Source organism: Medicago sativa, chromosome 2 (genome assembly GCF_051527215.1).
Source record: "Medicago sativa cultivar Bolivia chromosome 2, Bolivia_mono, whole genome shotgun sequence".
Taxonomy (NCBI): Eukaryota; Viridiplantae; Streptophyta; class Magnoliopsida; order Fabales; family Fabaceae; genus Medicago; species Medicago sativa.
The window spans coordinates 12,518,841-12,543,120 of record NC_140750.1 but is presented as its reverse complement, the minus strand read 5'-3'; the positions used below and the strand labels follow the sequence as shown (position 1 = coordinate 12,543,120).

The 24,280-nt window shown below is 37.2% G+C and overlaps 2 protein-coding genes across 2 annotated transcripts; one reads left to right on the top strand and one right to left on the bottom strand.

The window, feature by feature from the left end:
- Positions 1 to 2,326: 2,326 nt before the first annotated feature.
- On the bottom strand, positions 2,327 to 7,825 carry LOC146944632 (uncharacterized). Its single transcript, XM_085747971.1, has 4 exons — positions 7,599 to 7,825; positions 3,485 to 7,166; positions 2,595 to 2,779; positions 2,327 to 2,525 (listed from the first exon to the last, which is right to left on the bottom strand). Exons 1-4 carry the CDS (start codon positions 7,823 to 7,825, stop codon positions 2,327 to 2,329), a joined length of 4,293 nt encoding a protein of 1,430 aa, XP_085604097.1.
- A 12,172-nt stretch (positions 7,826 to 19,997) lies between these two features.
- Positions 19,998 to 23,042, top strand: LOC146944631 (WRKY transcription factor 6-like). The gene is made up of 6 exons (XM_085742984.1): positions 19,998 to 20,455; positions 20,585 to 20,680; positions 20,828 to 20,974; positions 21,334 to 21,672; positions 21,773 to 21,886; positions 22,103 to 23,042. Exons 1-6 carry the CDS (start codon positions 20,123 to 20,125, stop codon positions 22,763 to 22,765), a joined length of 1,692 nt encoding a protein of 563 aa, XP_085599110.1. The 5' UTR covers positions 19,998 to 20,122; the 3' UTR covers positions 22,766 to 23,042.
- The last annotated feature ends 1,238 nt before the right edge of the window (positions 23,043 to 24,280 follow it).

The window sequence follows — 24,280 nt, the reverse complement described above, 5'->3', positions numbered from 1 at the left end:
TGAGATATCTGGGAGTTGTGGCTACCTACTTCATTTGCCGTACACTTCCCTTTGAATCAATTAGGCATCATCCTCCTTGAACTCTTTGGCATATCATTGGTATAGCATTGTTATGAGACTGATAAATTTCCACAGGCAAACAGATTCATTAATAATAAACAAAGGAAAGCATCACAAACGGTGGGGATTAAAGTCAAACAACGACACACCAACATAATGTTCAAACGGAATAAAAAGTACATCAAAATAAAAGAAACAAAGATAGAAAGCTGAAAATAAAATTGGACTCTAAGTCCATCACTGCTCATCCTCATCAGTGGCCTCCGGATCACCCTGCAAGTCAGCATAAAACTCATTCACGCGCTGATCGCTAACTGCCTTCCCTCGAGCGAAGTCGGATCGAAGACGACCCTCTCTCTCACCAGCACGTCTCCTCTGCTCCATAATGTAGTCCTCCATGTTGGCCTCAGTGCCAAACCTATCAAAAGTATTGCTCTGAAGGGACCTCTGACGGCGCTGATCAGCAGCAAGAGAAAGCTCCGCTCCAAAGTAAGGACCGTCCACATACAGCTGTGATGATGTATCCTGGGCCCAGCAAGCCATACCTCCTAAGTAATCAAGCATCATCGGGTGTAGTGGTGGGTATTGAGGCGCATCCTCCTGCATGGGCTGTGCCTGAGATGGTCCTCCACGCTCTCGCTGAACCGGTGGTCCTTCACGACCTTTCTTCTTCTCAAACTTCACCATAGCAGTATCATCAATAGCTCCCTTTGACTTAAGCATGATGTCTCCAAGCTCCTCCGGGACACTTTCCTTCTTACACAAAGCATTAATCAAACAAACGTGCCCCAAATGCACCGAAGTCCCGCAATTTGCCATTTCCTTAAGACTCAAGTTGATCAGTCGCCCCACATTTATCCCATAGCCAAAAATAATGGCCTCCAGAATATACAGCCTCTCCATAGGCAACTCAGATGTAGCATAAACACTTTCCAAGGTAGAATGAATGAATGAAGCCCAAGCTTTGTATTGTGGCTTGAGGTCCACCACATCCATCCTAGTAGGAAACCCAGTAGCTTTGGACCTAACATAATCAACACCCTCTTCGCCAATTTCCTGCAAAATCTGTTGAAGCACATCATCGGAAGGAAAATTATTCGAGCTCCTTGACCTCCTCATTTCTACGTGACATTGTCTTGGAGGCTTTAGCCCTAGAAATGCATTGATGGCTCTAGGGCTATAATCTATCTGCTTTCCACGGACATAAACCACATTATCCTTATCTCCAAAGGCATTAGCAAAGAACTCAAGAGCAATGGTGCGATTGCTTTCTTTTTCAACCATGTCGTTCAATCTCTTCCACCCAAGCGTTCTTATAGTTGTTTCAAATTGAGGATACCTCTGAAGGTTGATGAAATCAAACCTCCTTTCACCAGAAAACTTAAACCCCTTGATCTTTTCAAACCTCTCGGCATGTTCGTCATCCTGAAATTTCTCATAGTCGGGTTGTTGTGGTGGTTGGGTTGATTGGGTGCTGCGGGTTGTTCTGGAGCGTTTGTTGGATGCTGAGGCCATTTGTGGAGTTAGGTTAGATTGTTTGGATGTTTTGGGATTGCGGAAGATGAAGATTGGGTGGTTAGGGTTTGTGCAATAAGGGTTAGGTCAAATTTGTGGGAGAAAATTGATGTGTTTGATGAAGTAATGGGGGGAAATGTTTGTGAGAATGATGAAGATGTATGAATGGTGGTTAGGTGCGATTTTTAGAGGTAGAGAATGGGTGATTCGAAATTTGGGCAGAGTTTTGTTAAGGGAAAATGAAATGGTGAGAAATTTGTGAGAGAAGTTTATATAGACAAAGGTCTTTCGTGCCACGTTGGGTCAGGGTCGTGCCACGAAGCGATCTGTAACGGTCAAATTATTTCAAAACTCCCCACTCACGTGCCACGATGCAGGAAAACGTGGCACGATCATCGTTCTGGGTAGCAACGTGCCACGATCATAGAACCATCGTGCCACGTTCATAGTTCTTCCAGCAAACGTGCCACGTTTTGAGAGTGTTCGTGCCACGAAATTTCCAGTGGCGAACAATGTTGGAGCCATTCTCAAAACGTTCCACGATGAAGAACCATCGTGCCACGTTGGTCTAGGTTTTCAAATAAAAATTTCTTTTCAACTTTCTAAAAATATTTTTTGCTGTTTTTGTTTTTATAAAAAAATGCAATAAATAAATAAATAGATAAATACAATACCTGAGTGGATTTAAATCCGATGGGTTGCCTCCCATCCAGCGCTTCTTTACCGTCACTAGCTTGACTTATGATGACCCCTAAGGATCATTCAACACCACTCCCGCTCTATTCTTTGGGAGTTCACCTCCAAGGTATGGTTTCAGCCTTTGTGCGTTTACCTTGAAAGTTTCTTGCTCACCAGGCTTACTAAGCTCCACTGCTCCATAAGGAGACATATCTACAATCACGAATGGTCCGGACCACTTGGATTTTAACTTCCCGGGGAATAACTTCAACCTGGAATTAAACAGCAAAACAAGTTGTCCAATATAAAATTCTCTCCTCACCAACCCCTTATCATGATACCTCTTAGTTCTCTCTTTGTAAATTACGGCGTTCTCATACGCACGCAATCTCATCTCCTCTAGCTCATTAAGTTTTAATAACCTTTTCTTTCCAGCTAAAGTTTGATCAAAATTTAGGGCTTTGATAGCCCAGTAAGCTTTATGTTCCAATTCAACCGGGAGATGACAAGCCTTTCCGTAAACCAACTGATAAGGGGACATCCCAAGGTGCGTTTTAAACGCAGTTCTATATGCCCAAAGAGCGTCATCTAACTTCCTAGACCAATCTTTCCTGGAAGACGTTACAGTTTTCTCCAAAATTTGTTTCAACTGACGGTTTGAAACCTCCGCTTGACCACTAGTTTGAGGATGATAGGGAGTTGCAACTTTATGTTTGATATTAAACTTTTTAAGCACAGTTTCAAGAAGATTGTTGCAAAAGTGCTTCCCCCCATCACTGATCAAAACTCTAGGGGTTCCAAACCTAGTGAAAATATTTTTCTTCAAGAAATTAACCACAGTTTTAGCATCATTAGCAACACATGGTATCGCTTCAACCCACTTGGTAACATAGTCAACACACACAAGTATATGGAGATAAGAGTAAGAGGAGGGAAATGGTCCGATAAAATCTATGCCCCAACAATCAAAAGGTTCAACTTCAATGATTCCAGTTACGGGCATTTCATTCCTCTTTGAGATACTACCTGTTCTTTGGCATTCATCACACCTCTTTACGAACTCTTGGCAATCCTTGAAGAGAGTGGGCCACCAGAAACCACTTTGCAAGATTTTCGCAGCGGTTCTTTCCCCACTATGGTGGCCTCCATAAGCTGAGCTATGGCAGTGCCACATGATACTGTTAGCTTCCGTACCTGCAACACAACGTCTAATCAAACCGTCAGCACTTACCTTAAATAAATAAGGATCATCCCACAGATAGTGGTTTGCATCCTTGAAAAACTTTTTCCTTCGGTGCTGTTCCATGTCATCCGGAATTATATTACCGGCCTTAAAATTCGCCATGTCGGCAAACCAAGGCCTTTCTTCAATCGACATCAGCTTTTCATCCGGGAATTCTGCTGTGATAGCCTTTTCTTTCTTCGTCACCTCCTCATTTTCCAACCTTGAAAGGTGATCAGCTACTACATTCTCCACTCCTTTCTTGTCACGAATCTCGAGATCAAATTCTTGCAATAAAAGGATCCACCTCAACAACCGAGGCTTTGAATCACCTTTTGTCAAGAGATATTTAAGAGCTGCATGATCTGAAAAAATAATGACTTTGGAGCCTATTAGATAAGAACGAAATTTCTCCAATGCAAATATTACTGCAAGCAACTCCTTTTCAGTAGTGGAATAGTTAACTTGATTTTCGTTTAAAACCTTGCTTGCATAGTAAATTGCATGGAAAAATCTGTTCTTTCGTTGGCCTAAGACTGCACCAACAGCATAATCACTTGCATCGCACATAAGTTCAAAAGGTAAATCCCAATCGGGTGCAATGATTATTGGTGCAGTCACCAACTTGGTTTTAATCAAAGAAAAAGCATTTAAACACTCAGAATCAAAATCAAAATCATTTTCTTTGACCAAGAGGTTACAAAGGGGCTTAGAAATTTTTGAAAAATCTTTTATAAAACGCCGATAGAAACCGGCATGCCCCAAGAAACTCTTAACTCCCTTAACATTAACAGGTGGTGGAAGTTTCTCTATAACCTCTATCTTTGCTTGATCCACTTCTATGCCTTTAGCACTTATTTTATGTCCCAAAACTATACCTTCGGTAACCATAAAATGACATTTTTCCCAATTTAAAACAAGGTTAGTTTCGGTGCATCTTTTTAGTACTTCATTTAAGTGGAATAAGCATTGGTCGAAAGACTTACCAAACACAGAAAAGTCGTCCATGAATACCTCGATGTTCTTCTCTATCATGTCAGAGAAGATGGAGAGCATACACCTTTGGAAGGTCGCCGGCGCATTACACAGCCCAAAGGGCATTCTCCTATAAGCAAATATACCAAACGGACAGGTGAAAGCAGTCTTTTCTTGATCTTCCGGAGCCACTGCAATCTGATTATACCCTGAGTACCCATCCAAGAAGCAGTAAAAGGCTTGACCAGCCAATCTCTCTAGCATTTGATCCATGAATGGTAATGGAAAGTGATCTTTCCTTGTTGCAGAATTCAGCCTCCGGTAGTCTATGCACATTCTCCAACCGGTGACGGTACGTGTGGGTATCAATTCATTCTTTTCATTAGCCACTACCGTCATTCCTCCCTTCTTAGGCACCACATGAACAGGACTTACCCAAGAGCTATCAGAAATAGGGTAAATCATACCTGCATCGAGCAATTTTAATACTTCCTTCTTGACAACTTCCTTCATTGTTGGGTTTAGTCTTCTTTGAGGTTGAACCACAGGTTTGTATTCAGCCTCCATATGTATTTTGTGCATGCAATAGGCTGGACTAATACCCTTTAGATCAGAAATGCTCCATCCCAATGCGCCTTGATTACTTTTCAACACCCTCATTAGTTTCTCTTCCTCTAAAGGTGTCAATGTATTACTGATGATTGCTGGTTTGGAAAAATCTTCACTAAGAAAGACATACTTCAAGTGTGGAGGGAGTTCTTTCAATTCTGGATTTTTTTCTTTTTCATTGTTCAATGTTTCCGATCCCCCATATTTTTCACCAAGTATGTTTTCAAGTGGCGGGTGGTGCATTTGTTGCTTGCTTGCCTCAAGCTGCTTGACACAATCCTTTACCTCAATATCTTCAGTATCTTCATCATTCTCTATAGAATTAACTAATGTTCTCTCTAAAGGTTGTGTTGGTTGAGGCTTACGAGAGTCATCTTCAATTATCTCATCAACAACATCAATTCGGTAGCACTTAGGATTTTCAGCTTGATGTTTCATGGCTTCAAAAATATTAAACACAACTTGCTCGTTGTGGAAGCTCAACATAAGCTGGCCCATTTCAACATCAATCAAAGCTCGACCGGTTGCAAGGAAAGGTCTTCCAAGAATGAGTGGCATGTCTTCATCTTCAGCCATGTCTAGGATTACAAAATCAGCAGGAAATACTAGCTCATTGACCTTAACTAGCACATCTTCAAGTATACCAAAAGGGTAAGAGATTGACCGATCAGCTAGAGTAATGGTCATTCTTGTTGGCTTTGGCTCCCCACATCCAAGCTTCTTCATCATTGAAAGAGGCATCAAGTTGATACTTGCCCCTAAATCACACAACGCTCTACCAATGTCTACCGGTCCAATAGAACAAGGAATAGTGAAAGCACCTGGATCTTTTAATTTGGGTGGAAGTTTCTTTTGAAGAATTGCACTACAATTTTCTGAAAGTGTAATGTTTGCATCATCTTTTGGTTTCCTTCTTCGAGTCAGCAAGTCTTTCATAAACTTAGCATACATGGGCATTTGATCAAGAGCTTCACCAAAGGGAATGTTCACCTGAAGTTGTGAGAAAAGCTCCATGAACTTCTTGAATTGACCTTCCTCCTTCTTCTTCTTTTTGGCTAAGTGAGGGTATGGAAGCTTCACATATGATGGAACAACTTGTGGCTGATCTCCATCCTTCAATATTTGACTCTTAGACTTCCTCAAGATTGAATCTTCATCAATCAATTTCTCACTTTTTTCTCCCTCTATTTTTTTCTTCCTTTCATTTTCAACTACTCCTTGATCATTAACTTTTTCAACTACAACCTCATTATTCTTTTCAACTTCACCTTCTTCTTCTTCCTCCACTACTACTTCATCAGCCTTTTTTGGAACTTTTGGAACTAGAGGTGTCAAGACCTTCTTGCTCCTCAACTCAATAGCATTGCAAGACTCATTTTTAGGGTTGTCTTGTGTGTTACCTGAGAATCCGCCTTTGTTTTGTTCAGCCAATTGTTTAGCTAATTGCCCAAGTTGAGTTTCAAGCATCTTCCTGGAGGCTTCATTGTTCTTTCTCTCAGCCTCTTGACTCTTCTTCATCTCTTCAAAGTTGCCTTGAGTCATCTTCATAAAGTTCATCATAGTTTCTTCAAGAGCTGAAGGCTTCCTTTGTTGTTGTGGAGGATTAAGCATCTGAGAGTTCAAAGCGTTGTTATTTGAGTAACTGAGATTTGGATGCTTGTTGATACCTGAGTTGTAGTATTGATTTTGCCTTTGATAACCTCCCATGAAATTAGCTTCCTCAGTTGATCCTTCTGGAACACATTCACCATTGGGATGTTCTTCACCGCATAAGTCACATTTGATTGCAGCCACCTGTTGTTGCTTATGAGCCAAAGTAAACCCTTGAAACTCCTTAGTAAGAGCCTCTATTTGTTTGTTCATGGCTGCTTGGTTAGCTAGGATTGCTGTTTGTTCACTTACCCCAAACACTCCTCTTTCTTTCTTCTTAGCTTCAGCACGATATTCATTACTCGCCATATTTTCAATTAAGGCTTGAACTTCATGATCAGTCTTGCTCTTAAGACTTCCTCCCGCGGAAGCATCTAAGAACATTCTAGTGTTTGGTGTCACCCCCTCAGTGAAGATTTGGAGGTATTGTTTCTCGGTGAACTCATGGTTAGGGCATCTCTTCAGAAGCAAATTGAATCGCTCCCAAGCATCATACAATGATTCACCTTCTCCTTGCTTGAAGTTAGAGATTTCCATCTTCTTTTCCCAATATTTAGACATAGGGAAATATTTCTCCAAGAACTTCAGCTCTAACTCTTCCCATGTTTGGACAGTCCCGTTTGGAATTGTTAGCAACCAATCTTTTGCTCTTCCCGTCAAGGTGAAAGGGAACAGCCTTAGTTTCTTTTGTGCTTCAGTCACGGTGGCTGGTTGCACACAAAACTCGCAAGTCTCAGCAAAGCGGCTCAAGTGTTCATGAGGACTCATAGCTTCAGTCCCATCGAATTGCTTGTCCCTCAAACCGTTGAGGACAGTTGTCTTGATGTCGAAAGCAACGGGGTTAGCTGGTTGAAAAGTGTGGGTCAGTTGACCGCGATGAGTTGCTAACCTGTAGTCCCCTAACTTTGGTCTTGGTGCAGGTTCTCCCATGATAGCAGATTGAGGAGAAGCAGATGTTTCAGATTCAAGTGAGAGTGGCTCAGGTATTTGTTCTCGAACACCCGGTGGAACGGAATGAGACAACCTTTTCAACCGGGCAGCTTTCCGGAGTGCTCTAGCAGTCCTTTCTATTTCCGGATTGAATTCGAGATCTTTGGAGCTCACTTTACCTCGCATAAACAGCAAATACCTTAGTAGCACTGCACAATACAAAGTAATCAAATGAATATTGAAACTAAAAACAGAAAAATAAAATTGCAGAAAACCTAAATTATAACATAATTGCCTTGTTGAAACAAATCAACAGTCCCCGGCAACGGCGCCAAAAACTTGATAGATATCTGGCAAGTGTACCAAAAACTATCGAAGTAGTAATAAATATCGATCCACAAGGACTGTGTTAGTTTCAATTATAACAAGTACGTTATACGTTAGGATGTGTAAAAATTATATTTGGTTGCCCTAGGCAGTAAAGATTGGTTTTAATCAGAGTTGATTAAAGTAGAAAGAGTTTGAAAGAAAATTATATTGAGATGAATGGTTAAGCCGGTGAATCCAGTATTGCTTTATATGAAAAAGTCTACCTATCTCTACTCTCAATTACTACTCAGTTTTTACGATAAATTAACTAAGTGACTTTGATCAATCTCTCGCATCAAAGCCCTTTCCTAAGTCATAACCCTATTAATCTCTTAACGTGATTGAATAACCGCGGAAGCAATATTGGAACGTTAATTCATGTATCATAACCCTCAATTTCCTATCTCTAGGCTCCTAGTGTTGAGTTAAACAAAATTACTATTTCAGGATTAAAAGCTAGGGCTAGTAGTCATTTAATTCCTAAGATCGATTCATGTGATTGCAAGAAGCTAGGGCTAGTAGTCATACAAAACAATAATCATGAAAAGCAATAAACACAAGTAATTCTGAATAAAAAACTGAATAGCATTGATTATAGAGAGAGTTCAACTACAAAATCATATATTACAAAGGTTTCATCATGGCTTAACCAAACTAAAGGTTTAGCTACTCATAGCTAAACAATCATAAGTAATAACAAGAGAAAACATACATAAATCTAACCAACGGGGTGTTGGTATGAGATTCAGGGCTCGTTCCTTGGTCTCCTGTCGTCCTTAGTGCTCAAAATCGCAATAATAATCAGTACCAAAACCCTTGCTAGCAGCTGGATATTTATAGAAAGAAATTAGGGTTTCAGAAAAGCCCATCATCGTGCCACGTTGCGGGTTGGTCGTGGCACGATGCTTCATTAATCCTACGTGGCAGCAGACAAAATCAACCATCGTGGCACGTTGCATGTTGCTTCGTGCCACGAAATTTCCAGAGATGAATCTTTGTCCCACGCTTCCTTCAACGTGCCACGAACATAACCAAACGTGGCACGATGCTTTGAGTTTTAAGCAATTTTCCTTGGTTTTCTTTAAGTTTCTTCTCTTGAGCTCTTGTTCCTGTTTTGGCTTGATTTCACCATGAATCATTGCAGTTGACTCTCTAAATGCTATAATAAAGACCTAAATATGACTAAATAACTAGTGTTGATGCACTGTCATCATGGGGTCTTACTCTCTCAGAGATATGTGTTCTTTCCCTCCAGCTGTCAGTTGCAACCATTACACCGGAGTGCCTACGAGTTTTAGTACTTGGGGGGAGAGAGAGAGAGAGAGAGAGAGAGAGAGAGAGAGAGAGTGAGAGAGAGAGAGAGAGAGAGGTACACTTAAGCTCGGAGGTTGACATGTAGGTTCTTACTTTCTCAAATGTATTTGAAACAATGAAAGATAATAGGGTTCCTAAATTCAAAGTATCCTAAAGGTTCCATCAGCTATTAGCTCAGTAGTTCTACAAATGGGCAACCCTATCAACGTCTACCTAGCCAAGGTGCAAGGAGAATGAAGTTACTGGACTGATTTAAGTCGTGAAGTCGCATGTTTCCTTAATTACTAACTAGTTACTTTCTGATTCTTGTAGGTATGCACCAATATTAGGTATGCCACCTCCCTAAGTACCTTTCTCTCAGGGTTCTACTCTAAGGCTTGTTTCCCTAGTTACTAACTAATTACTTTCAGATTAGACAGGTATAAACCAATATTAGTTATGTTACCTCCCTTAGTGCCTAGTTATCAGGGTTATACTTCTGAGGAGACAAATATTATGCACTATAGTAAAATTAAATAGCATTCAAGAAATAACTGAATAAAAACTTTAAATTAAATAAATATCCAACAAATAGAATAGAGGTTCATCTTAGAACCCCTAGCCTAAAAATATTTAGTTACTCATGGTAACTAAAGACAACTTACAAAAGAAATAAAACATACTCCCAGAGACTTGGAATGAGGAGAGAGAAACTCCTGCCTGAAAGCTCCTAGTGCTTGCCTTCCTCTTGAACCGTTTCGTTCTGAATGAGAAATTATGAATGAAAGGCTTGGTATTTATAGGGAGATTTCCAACCTGAAGTTAGGCTAAAAAACTGAGCTTTTTCCACTTAAAAGTAGCAAAAATCAGTTATGGCCCATTTTCAGTCGTGCTCAGGGCGCATGAGAGTGCAGAAAGTGCACCCTCGAGGCATCTAGCCCACGCTCAAGATGCATGGCCATGCTCGGGGCGCATAAGAGTGTGGATTGGTGCATAAATCTTCATTTCTCCGTCTTTTGGGTGTTTACTTCCATATAAGATGTCTTGGGACCTGAAAACAGAATTTCTCCCTCTATAATATCTTATGAAGCTTCTTGAATCTTCATTTTTTTTATCTTCCCAAGGTATGTGTAACGCCCGTCTTAATTATTTACTTAATTTAATGAGGATTTATATATTTATTTATATATATATATATTTATATGATTTAAGAATTTAAATAGTTTGCATGATTTATAGATAAATTATGTGATTTTCTAGAATGACGTGAAGTATATTGATGTTGTGAAGTTGTTATGTTGGTGTGACTTATTTTATTATTAAATAAAATAAGATATGAGAAATAAAATAAAAATATTAAAGATTGGGCTGCGTGGTGAGATGAGCAATTAGTAGTGAGAAGAGTAAAAAGGAGAGATAAATAGACAGACATAAGTTAGGAAAAGTAGTACGTACCACATGCATTTGCATATCAAGAAGTTCATGATGTTTAAGTTGTCAAGTTGTTGTTGAGTTGATAGAGTGTCATGGTCAAAGAAGAGTTATGTTGTTAAGTTGTTGTTGAGTTGATAGAGTTGCATGGTCAAAGATGAGTTGTGTCGTCAAGTTAAGTGTTAAGTTGATTATGATTTGTGATGAAAATTAGTAATGGTATTTTATGATTGTATTTGTTATGAAATGAAAAATATGCTAATTGTTGATATGTTATTAATGTTTAAATTGTTAAATGCATTTTATTGGATTATATTCTTAATGTATTGATTATGAAATCTCACCCCTTCTGCGTATATGTTGCCTCGACCGTGGGTAATGTGCAGGTAATAAAGATTAGAGGCGTTCATGAGTGGACTCTCAGTTGGTGTCTAGGTGCTCTGATACGTAACGGGATGGGGCTTGCTTTTACTTCTATTCCTTACGTGTTTCTTTTATGAACTAATTTATGAGAATTTCCAATAAGGCCTGCGTGCCAAGACTTTTAATTGTTGAACTGTTTTCCGCTGCAACAGTTTAAGATTTTTCATGATGTTGAATTCGAAGGATAATTATTATTATCTGTTTTGAGATGTTAAAGTAGTATGTAGCATTCCGTTATGAATTAAATACTCTGATTTTAAATGAAATTTTTATGTTGGGAAAACGGGGTGTTACAATTGGTATCAGAGCAGGTCGGTCCATCCGGCCAAATAGATGAGTCGAGTAGTGTCGTTGACGGTTGAGATATCGTCATTGAGTTGTCCTGTTTGTTGTTTGTTGTTTAACCCTTAGTATGAACTGGTTGGAGTACAACCATGTTCACATTAATTGTTTTAGTAAGTCGATGTATTTTTTTCTGCCGAAGAAGAAAGTGGAGCAGAGTTATTGTCTACTAAGCAGCTGAAGCAGTTAGAACGCGATGGAATCTTGATGTTTTCGTTGATGGCGTCTTGTCCATTGAGAATCAAGAAGTGATTGATAAGTTGCAGGTGGTGTGTGATTTTCCTGAAGTTTTCCCTGATGAAATCCCTGATGTACCACCGGAGAGAGAAGTTGAATTTTCTATTGACCTTGTTCCGGGAACGAAGCCTGTGTCTATGACACCTTATCGTATGTCAGCTTCTGAGTTGGCTGAGTTGAAGAAACAGTTGGAGGAATTGCTAGATAAGAAGTTCATTAGACCGAGTGTTTCACCTTGGGGAGCGCCGGTATTGTTGGTTAAGAAGAAAGATGGAAGTATGAGGTTGTGCATTGATTATTGACAACTGAATAAAGTAACTATAAAGAATAGATATCCACTTCCTAGAATTGATGATTTGATGGACCAGCTGGTGGGTGCACGTGTGTTCAGCAAGATTGATTTAAGGTCGGGTTATCATCAGATTAAAGTAAAAGATGAGGATATGCAGAAGACGGCCTTTAGGACGCGATATGGTCATTATGAATATAAGGTGATGCCTTTCGGTGTGAGTAATGCGCCTGGCGTGTTTATGGAGTATATGAATCGTATTTTCCATGCATTTTTGGATCGCTTCGTGGTTGTATTCATCGATGATATCTTGATTTACTCTAAGACAGAAGAAGAACATGCAGAACATTTGAACATTGTCTTGCAAGTGCTGAAAGAGAAGAAGTTATATGCTAAATTGTCTAAGTGTGAATTCTGGTTGAATGAGGTAAGTTTTCTTGGCCATGTTATTTCTGGTAATGGTATTGCAGTCGATCCATCTAAAGTTGAAGCAGTATCACAATGGGAGACTCCTAAGTCAGTTACAGAGATTAGAAGCTTTTTGGGTTTGGCAGGTTATTACCGAAGATTTATAGAAGGATTTTCTAAGTTAGCACTTCCGTTAACACAATTGACGTGTAAAGGCAAAACCTTTGTGTGGGATGTTCATTGTGAGAACAGTTTTAATGAATTGAAGAAGCGTTTGACGACGGCTCCAGTTTTGATTTTGCCAAAACCTGATGAACCTTTTGCGGTGTATTGTGATGCGTCCAAATTGGGCTTAGGCGGTGTGCTTATGCAAGATGGTAAAGTTGTTGCTTATGCATCAAGACAGTTGAGAACTCATGAACGAAACTATCCTACTCATGACCTTGAATTAGCTGCAGTCGTATTTGTCCTTAAGATTTGGAGACATTACTTGTATGGTTCGAGATTTGAGGTGTTTAGTGATCACAAGAGCTTGAAGTACTTGTTTGATCAGAAAGAATTGAATATGCGACAGCGGCGGTGGCTCGAATTGTTGAAGGATTATGACTTTAGTTTGAATTACCATCCGGGTAAAGCTAATGTTGTTGCGGATGCCTTAAGTAGGAAGAGTTTACATATGTCTGCTATGATGGTGAAGGAATTTGAATTGCTTGAACAGTTTAGAGATATGAGCTTAGTTTGTGAAATGTCGTCTCGGAGCGTTAAGTTAGGAATGCTGAAAATTGATAATGATTTCTTAAAAGATATTAAGGATGCGCAGAAAGTTGATGTTAAGTTTGTGGACTTGTTGGTTGCTAGTAATCAAACTGAAGATAGTGACTTTAAGGTCGATGATCAGGGTGTGTTGAGGTTCCGAGGTAGGATTTGTATTCCAGACAATGATGAGATAAAAAGGATGATTCTGGAAGAGAGTCATAGGAGTAGCTTGAGCATTCATCCGGGAGCTACAAAGATGTATCATGATTTAAAGAAGCTGTTTTGGTGGTCAGGATTGAAACGTGATGTGGCACAATTTGTGTACTCTTGTTTGATTTGTCAGAAGTCGAAGGTAGAGCATCAGAAACCTGCTGGGTTGATGACACCGTTAGATGTACCAGAATGGAAATGGGATAGTATATCCATGGATTTTGTGACGAGTTTGCCAAATACTCCTAAAGGGAATGACGCAATTTGGGTGATTGTTGACAGATTGACGAAGTCGGCACATTTCCTTCCAATTAATATTAGTTTTCCTGTGGCTCAGTTGGCAGATATTTATATTCGAGACATTGTGAAGCTGCATGGTGTTCCTTCGAGCATTGTGTCAGTTAGAGACCCACGATTTACTTCTAGATTTTGGAAGAGTTTGCAAGAGGCTTTAGGCTCTAAGTTGAGATTGAGTTCGGCTTATCATCCTCAGACAGATGGTCAGTCGGAAAGAACAATTCAGTCACTCGAAGACTTGTTGAGAGTTTGTGTACTTGAGCAAGGTGGAACTTGGGATAGTCATCTTCCGTTGATAGAGTTCACTTATAATAACAGCTATCATTCAAGTATTGGGATGGCACCTTTCGAGGCTTTGTATGGTCGGAGGTGTAGGACTCCGTTGTGTTGGTTTGAGACCGGTGAAAGTGTGGTTCTAAGACCAGAAATTGTTCAACAGAATACTGAGAAGGTGAAAATGATTCAAGAGAAGATGAAAGCGTCGCAGAGTCGACAGAAGAGTTACCATGATAAGCGTAAGAAAGACCTTGAGTTTCAAGAGGGAGACCATGTGTTCTTGAGAGTTACCCCAACGACCGGTGTTGGTCGTGCATTGAAGTCAAAGAAGTTGACTCCAAAGTTTATTGGTCCTTATCAGATATCTGAGAGAATTGGCACGGTGGCTTATAGAGTTGGCTTACCACCGCATTTATCGAATTTGCACGATGTGTTTCATGTGTCGCAGCTGAGGAAGTATGTTCCAGACCCGTCCCATGTGATTCAGAGTGATGACGTGCAAGTTAGAGACAACCTTACGGTGGAGACTTTACCTTTGAGGATTGATGATCGCAAAATGAAGACGTTGAGAGGCAAATAAATACCTCTAGTGAGAGTTGTTTGGAGCGGCACTACTGGTGAAAGCTTGACGTGGGAGCTGGAGAGTAAGATGATGGAGTCTTACCCAGAGTTGTTTGCTTGAGGTAAATTTTCGAGGACGAAAATTCTATAAGTTAGGGAGAGTTGTAACGCCCGTCTTAATTATTTACTTAATTTAATGAGGATTTATATATTTATTTATATATATATTTATATGATTTAAGAATTTAAATAGTTTGCATGATTTATAGATAAATTATGTGATTTTTTAGAATGACGTGAAGTATATTGATGTTGTGAAGTTGTTATGTTGGTGTGACTTATTTTATTATTAAATAAAATAAGATATGAGAAATAAAATAAAAATATTAAAGATTGGGCTGCGTGGTGAGATGAGCAATTAGTAGTGAGAAGAGTAAAAAGGAGAGATAAATAGACAGACATAAGTTAGGAAAAGTAGTACGTACGTTTTTGGAGAAAAAGGGAGAAAAGTCAGAAAGAGAGAAGAACCAAAGGAGGGCTGCGATTCTGCTATTATCAGGTAAGGGTGAGACTAATTTTCAATATTATTAAGGGTATAATTCTATAGGATGAATTTAGCATGATTAGGTTAAGTTTTGGTGAGAATTGAGAATTAGGTTTAGGATCAATTTTGATGAATGAATCAAGAACAGATGTTAGATTGATGCAAAATTAGTGTACAGACCTTAGATATGACTTAAGATGATAATTAGATGCTATTTGGATGAAGGAATCATGAATATAGGTGAAAAGTTGTGATTTTTAGGTTTCTGGCCGTACTGACATTCATCGCTCGCATCTGCGAGCAAGAACACTCGCAACGGCGAGCTAGAACCCAGAGCTCGCATCTGCGAGCAATGCAACTCGCAACTGCGAGTGACCTGTAAGCTCGCAACTGCGAGCAGAATAACTCGCCACTGCAAGTAAGGACTTAGGAACCCAGAATGCACGCTTTGCTCGCCATTGCGAGCAGAGTTACTCGCCACTGCGAGTTAGGCTGTTAGTTGCCCAAAATTGTCCCGATGCGATCCCTTCGCACGTGTAGTCTTGAGTTGACCTTAGAATTAAGTAAGATAGCTGTTTAGGATGTTTTTATAGACCCTGCAGTCTGTTCAGGTGACTGATATTAGAAGTGTGGTTGCATGAATGTTATAATGATGCTTTATGATATTTATGTTGATGTAATTCATACCTTAGATGATGTTAACGCATTCAAATGTTATTAAATGTTGTATCTTGCTGTTGTTCCCTGCTTTTGACTGTTAGTGTCTTGAAGTTGCATGAGTCGGTCTATGTTGTAGAATTCAAGGAGTGGTCCATGATTATGAGTCGTATGAGTTGTTTATGTTGTTGTCTAAGTTGTTGGAAGTTGAGTTCATTGCATACTCATTAAAGTTGGGGGCTTTAGGCCCGGCAGCCTTCGTGCTCATTAAAGTTGAGGGCTTTAGGCCCGGCAGCCTTCGTGCTCATTAAAGTTGGGGGCTTTAGGCCCGGCAGCCTTCGTGCTCATTAAAGTTGGGGGCTTTAGGCCCGGCAGCCTTTGTGCTCACACGTTGAAGAGCCATTATGCTCATTTTGTTGTTGATTGGTACCACATGCATTTTCATATCAAGAAGTTCATGATGCTTAAGTTGTCAAGTTGTTGTTGAGTTGATAGAGTTGCATGGTCAAAGAAGAGTTGTGTTGTTAAGTTGTTGTTGAGTTGATAGAGTTGCATGGTCAAAGATGAGTTGTGTCGTCAAGTTAAGTGTTAAGTTGATTATGATTTGTGATGAAAATTAGTAATGGTATTTGATGATTGTATTTGTTATGAAATGAAAAATATGCTAATTGTTGATATGTTATTAATGTTTAAATTGTTAAATGCATTTTATTGGATTATATTCTTAATGTATTGATTATGAAATCTCACCCCTTCTGCGTATATGTTGCCTCGACCGTGGGTAATGTGCAGGTAATAAAGATTAGAGGCGTTCATGAGTGGACTCTCAGTTGGTGTCTAGGTGCTCTGATACGTAACGGGATGGGGGCTTGCTTTTACTTCTATTCCTTACGTGTTTCTTTTATGAACTAATTTATGAGAATTTCCAATAAGGCCTGCGTGCCAAGACTTTTAATTGTTGAACTGTTTTCCGCTGCAACAGTTTAAGATTTTTCATGATGCTGAATTCGAAGGATAATTATTATTATTTGTTTTGAGATGTTAAAGTAGTATGTAGCATTCCGTTATGAATTAAATACTCTAATTTTAAATGAAATTTTTATGTTGGGAAAACGGGGTGTTACAGTATGCACAAGTCTTCAGATGTCTTGCTTTGCTGATTTGCATGATTTCTTCATGAATTACAAAACACCCTAGAATTGCTATGTTTCGGGAATAATAGAATTACATGACTCAAATATAGAAAGCATTGCAAATTTCCCGAAATCATAAGCAATTGCTCTAATACTCCTCTATTTTGGATGTAAAACCTACTAAAAATGACTAAAAAACATGCTAAGAATAACGTAAGATGATATGTCATCAACACATGGATCAGTATTACCCGGTAAAAAGAACTCATTATGCCTTTGCTATCTTTTTGTTGGAAAAAACCAGACATTTTTGTTGGAAAAAACCAGACATAAATGTATATATTGAAGCATAATATTTTTTCCATACATGTGCAATTAAATAGACAGCCAACAAAATACAATCTCAAAATTATTGGACTCAAATACATGCATTAGGTCTACAAATCCTCTCATTCATATAATGCTCAACATTCAATTTTTATCAAATGTGAGACTCTTATCATCACACATATACTATCATTACTTGCTCTCAACATGACACACCGCCTACACGCCTTTATCATAAAGACTTTCAATAAAAATGCCTGGTCAAACCATCAATCCTTATACCACTATTGGGTCACGCGTAGTGTAAGGATCATCACATCAAACTTTGAACAATCACACAAGTGTTATTGAATACCACCTATTAACTCAAAATTTTAAAGCATTATATACTACTATATTCTCACTTATATAATGTTTAATATCCATTTTTCATCTATTGTGTCGCAGATTAAGATTTGATGTTGTAAAAAAGCACACGGTTTTACCCTATATTCAATAACATCCATTAATATTAGATCGGATGATTCAGATTTCACATCAGCTTTATGAACTTGAACACTGAATCAAATTAGATGGTCTTAATCGGTTATAGTGTTTTGATCTAAGAACAAGAAATCCAAGTCTATTGTGCACTTCTCATAAATTTTGGGAGTAAATAATAATGAGGAATTGGTCACTTTGGTCCTGAATGGGAAAAGATTAATCACTTTAGTCTCTGAATGCAGAGAAATTGCAAAAGAGTCCTTGAATGTAGACTCTGTTGGTCAGTTTTTGGGACTAAAGTGATTAATGGGGTCTACATTTAGGGACTAAATTGACTAAAGGAGTCTGCATTCAGAGATTAAATTGACTAACAGAGTTTACATTTAGGGACTATTTTACAATTTATCTTCGTTCAGAGACTAAAGTGATGATTTCCTATTCGATAACTAAAGTGACTAATCTTCCAAATAACAATGAAGTAGTAGTAATAAGAAAAGGAAGTATGAGCAGGTGAGATGGTCCCACAAAGTATAGAGTCAACAATGATGTTGGGTCATCTCATCGATCCCACGCACAAGAAGAGAAGACAGAGAAAGAGCCGGGCCGTCAAATAGGTTGACTTGGCTTTTTCTTTATCGTGTCTTTCTGTTGAATTTCTTGTCTTTGCGTGTGTACTAGTAGTAGCATATGACAAAGAACAAAAGAAAAAAAAGAACACGATCATTTTCATCACGTGTAACCTCTCCGTTTTATTCGGGGGCGGTGGCTCTTTTTTCTTCATCCTTCATTTATGATTCAGTCAAATCCTTTCTTCACGAAACATAGACGAACCAACCCTCAATCTCTTCTTTCTTTCTTTGTTTTTTCTTCTTCATTAATGTTATGTAAACCCTTTTTCTTTTTCTAAAGAAAATTTTAGATAAAGGCTCTTCTTCCCTATCTTTTTTCATTTTGTTCATTATGTTGTGGTACTTGTCATGTTTCACGTTTCTTTAACTCCTCGGGATTGGATTTTTATTAGATTATCATTGATTACACTATTGTGGAAATTTGTTGGCCACAAGATACAAGCAAAATAAAATATAGTATTTGGTTTAAATAAAAGAGATGCACTTATTAATATGATACTCCCTCCGGTCCTAAATATAAGTAAATTAAAGTTTTTATGTTCATTCAATTAATGATGTATGTGGTTCATATTATGGACCACATACATCATTAATTGAATGAATATAAAAAGTCAAATTTGCTTATATTTAGGACCGGAGGGAGTATCATTACAAGTTATTGCAATTTGGGGTGGAAATAAGTAAGACTCTTAGATATGGACATACGGCCTAATTTATGTTAAATTTAGATTAGATCAAACTTTTTTTAAAAAATAATCGAGAAGATTGAAATTTTGTTAGAAGTTTATGTAGAAAAAGCTGTAACAGGCCATTAAAAAGTTTTTTAAGTCTATAAGACAGACATATTTAAGCAAATGTGAATGATATCTTTTCGTTAATATGATTATATTAGATGTTACACTTTTTTTTAATCATAGAGGTTACACTTCAAATTAAATTATAATTTAGCTAACCTTTTAACTATTAACCTATATTAATTTTTGTATATTTAAATTTATTATTATTATTATTATTATTATTATCAATTTTATTATAAACTAGAATTGAAGATGTAAGTAAGTCTCATTAAATATTGTTTCCATAAGATCAAATTCATATGGTTAGATAATGGATACCTTAACTTAATCTCATTAACTAATAATTAGTCTATACAACTAGAGAAATGATATTGAGTAAAATAAAATAGAGAAATGATAATTTGACATCAAAATTTTGAAATCAAATATAAGTTTTTCAATCATTATATGTATTTTTAAATGTAGAAAGAAAAAGTAAAAAAATAGAAAATAAAATAAATATATATGATGTCACATCACATACGTTGTTCAAATAAAGATGAAGTTTACAATTATTTTCCCTTAGCTTTTTTTGTTTTGTTGTTAGAAAAAGATACTCTCCTAGCTAGTATTAACATAAGGAAAATCCACAGTTAATTTACCAAAGGCAGGTGTAAATTAATGATTACCAAACTATGGACGTGTGGTTGTATGGGGGTAATGCTTTGTAGCATTCGGATTTGGGAGGGACATTTTCCAACCTGACGCACCATCTTACGCAACAATTTGGGATAGTAAAATAATAATAATAATAGATATCGTGGAATTTTCTAAAAATCCAAATTTCAATTTCCATCTGGTCCACGTTCCTTCAATTCCAAACTCTTTTTATACCCTAATCCATTGCACTATTGAAAGACTTCATCTACCTCTCCCTCTCTTTACTCTCTCCTATTCCTTCAACATATCTAATCTCTTTCAAAAAAAACTCTCTAGCTAAATCTCTCTAATCTCTTCCTTTTGTTTGTTTATTATATATTATATGGACAAAGCATGGGGTCTAGCTCTTGATACTTCTTCATCTTCTCCAATTCCAATATCTCACTCTCACCCTTTTTTACCTTCAAAACAGCCATCATCTACTTATACCAACGATAGAATGTTTCCTATTTTAGGATTTCCTGTCAACCTTACCCGTAACACCAACGGCGAAGACGGCGGTGACCGGAAAATAACCGGTGAAGTCGATTTCTTTTCTGAAAGAAACAAACCATCACCTTCAAATGAACACAACCAACATGTTAAATCCAATATCATCAAAAAGGAGATTGTTTCAACCGATGAAAAGCCTTCCACTTCTAATATCCATGTTAATGTAAGCTTCCTTATTAATTTCTCATATTTAATTTTCCTTTTTTTAATTTCTTTCTATCAATAATAAAATATTTCTTATAAATAATAACATATGTACTAATTAATTTTATTTTTTTTTCAAATATTATAGACTGGTTTACAACTTGCAAACACCGGAAGTGATCAATCTGTAGTAGATGATGGAGTTTCATCTGATGCTGAAAATAAACGCGCTAAGACTACTGAGGTACGTAATTCAATTTAGTGCATGTTTGATATCACGATTTGTATGTTAGATTTAGAAATAGAATTGTTGTGTTATATATGCAACTAGTAATTTTATGTGGTCTTTACCGGATGAAATTGATATATAAACTTGTTTAATTTGATTCAGCTTGCACAATTGCAAGTGGAGCTTCAACGGATGAATTCAGAGAACAAAAAGCTGAAAGAGATGCTAAGTCATGTTACCGGTAATTACACGGCTTTGCAGATGCAACTTGTGGCATTAATGCAAAAGAATCACCACACTGAAAATGAGGTAATTATCAATCGCTAGTTTCTTTCTATTTTCATTATTCTTATGTATGTTCATGACATGTCAATTTAGTGGTACAAGTTTTACTTTGTAAACTCAAAATATGGAATTCAAATCTTAAATGGAAAAATTGTACAATTGTCATAGTTGTTAATAATACTTCATTGACATAAATGACCTGCATGAGATGTTAGTATACTAAAAGTAGAAATTAAATATTGAAAATTATGTTAATTTATTTCTCAAAATTGTGAAAACTAATTTTTCTCAACATATACTTGCTATTTTTAGAATCTTAGTAAGCCCTTATATTATATGCCAGATTGGTAACATGTTAATAAATTAATATTGTTAAAATTCAGGTTGTTAATGCAAAAACTGAGGAGAAAAACCAAGGTGTTGGTGGAGCAATGGTACCAAGACAATTTCTTGAGATAGGTACTACTAATGGAACAGCAGAAGTTGAAGATCAAGTATCAAACTCATCATCTGATGAAAGAACAAGATCAAACACACCTCAGATGAGGAATAGCAATGGTAAAACTGGTAGGGAAGACAGTCCAGAATCAGAAACACAAGGCTGGGGACCAAACAAGTCTCAGAAAATATTGAACTCTTCCAATGTTGCAGATCAAGCAAATACAGAAGCTACAATGAGAAAAGCTCGTGTCTCGGTTCGTGCTAGATCAGAAGCTTCAATGGTATGCATTCATGAACTACTAATTAAATCACAATTGATTAAGGCACTTGAATAATTTCTTGATTAGTTTTCTAACTGAATTTTGTGATGGATAATTGCAGATAAGTGATGGATGCCAATGGAGGAAATATGGACAAAAAATGGCTAAAGGAAATCCATGTCCTCGAGCATACTATAGATGCACTATGGCAGTCGGTTGTCCAGTTCGCAAACAAGTGAGTTTTCTTTTTACTAAAGAAATATCGTGTCTAATATGAACCACTAAAAAAATAGTCCAAATGTCGCTTTTTCTAAATTTAGTGACGAAATTGGAGATAGGTCGCTTTTTCTGTATAAGTTTGTATAGATGATTTAACTTACTATATTAGAAGTAGTATTAGTATTTTTGTATTGTAACTTAGAGCTAATTATTGATGTTTTTTTGTTAATAGGTTCAACGTTGTGCCGAGGACAAAACAATCTTGGTAACAACATATGAAGGAACACATAACCATCCATTACCACCAGCAGCTATGGCAATGGCATCAACAACCTCAGCAGCAGCAAGCATGTTACTATCAGGATCAATGTCAAGTGCAGATGGAATAATGACACCAAATTTATTAGCAAGAGCTATTCTACCTTGTTCAACAAGCATGGCAACACTTTCAGCTTCAGCACCATTCCCTACTGTTACATTAGATCTCACACAAAATTCAAACCCAAATCCATTGCAATTTCAAAGACCTCAACATGCACCATTTCATCAAGTACCTAGTTTCTTTCAAGGACAGAATCAGAATTTTGCACAAGCAGCAGCATCACTTTATAATCAGTCAAAATTTTCTGGTCTTCAATTGTCTCAAGAAGTTGGTTCTTCTCATTTAACCACACAAGCTCCAAGCCAACAACAACAACAACAACAACCACAGCCTTCTTTAGCTGACTCGGTCAGCGCCGCCACCGCTGCTATCACCGCCGATCCTAATTTCACCGCTGTTCTCGCAGCTGCTATCTCCTCCATTATTGGTGGTGGCCATGCAAACAATAGCAACAACAGCAACAACAACAACAGCAATAGCAGAAATACAATTAGCAACTTTTCAGGAAACTAAATATTCCTTTGTTCTTAGGTTCCTTGTTTTTCAGATAAATATTATTCCTTTTTTAAAAATATATATTATTCCTTTTTTTGTACATGGGAAAGTGACGTCATTAATGTTCATATTTCTTTTTAGTCCATATGTTTTGGGATTGAGGGGATATATAGAAGAAGATTATATAAGAAAATATTCACTTCAATTTTTTGTTATATTTATCATTTTTCACATTGAATAATCTAGGATATGTTATTCAAAATTCTTAGAAAATATGTATTATCTTTTTTCTTCATTTGTTTCGTCGTTATCTTTCCTTATCTTTGGACCATATCCTTTCTGAAAAATATTGAAAACAACGTACATGGTAACCTATCTACTAAACAACAAAAGAAGAGAAAAAAAGAAGAAAAATGTTGAAGAAAGAGCCAAGTGTGTATTACTATTTGCTAAGAATATCCGAATTTTTCTATTGGTCAAGAAATACGGCCATTACTAATATTTCATATAGACACGTCATTGTATGGTAGGAAGTAGTAATCCAAAGGTGGACTTAGCTACCCTAATTGTAAGTTGAATTTTAGTCTAAAGTTCCGTCTACATTGATAAATAAACTAAATATAATTCTTCTTCTTTCAAAAAAAAAAAAATTGTATATAAATACTCTATGATACTAGTTTCTTTTTATGACACAAAAGTTAAATCTACTAAATATAAGTTTGAAACAAATTTATTTGATTTTTGGTTTAAAGGAAGTACTAGTACAAGCTAGGAGATGTGGGGGCTATGGAGTTTCTTAGTAGGTTCGTGTGGTCTTGTTAAACGTGATAGTAATAATGATAATTGATTAGAGATAGATAAGGTCAACTTAATCAATAAATATAGGATGTGGAAATTGAAAAGTGAGTTGGTGAGCGTTGATTGGAAGAAGAAGTAGTATACAAATTTTGACTTTGTGTTGAGTTAATGGTGGTCGCGTTCACGTTATTGCCACCTTAATACCCGTTTGGAGTAATCATATTCATGTGAGGGTATTTACGTTAGGGGATGTAACAAGACATTGCATAAGGACATGTCACCTTATGGTGTTGTTTACGCAGTCGCACCGTACTAGATTTACACCGTACAACTCAGTCTTCGTTGAGTTTCATTTGACTTTATCCAAATCAAGGCGGTGACTTGGGTATGATTGGTTCTCTCTCGTTGATAAAGGAGTAATACATAGGATTTGAATATGGCATATGAGAAACGTACAGGGTGAGAATAGTAATAATTATAAATAAATTTAATTTTGTTGGATTGGGTTAGGTCCAACCGAGGCTCAATAATACATGTGAAATACCGTTGAAGTTTGCTTTTTTGCCTCCCACAAATATTCAATCTTTTGGTTCGTATCTTTTAAATATCGTTTTTTGTGTTTAAAAATGTCTCGGTATATAACTATTGAACGTTGTTTCCAATATTTGTAAGCAATTATAGGGTTTAAAAGGGCAAACTACAACATCCTTTGAATAAATCAATTATGAATATGTT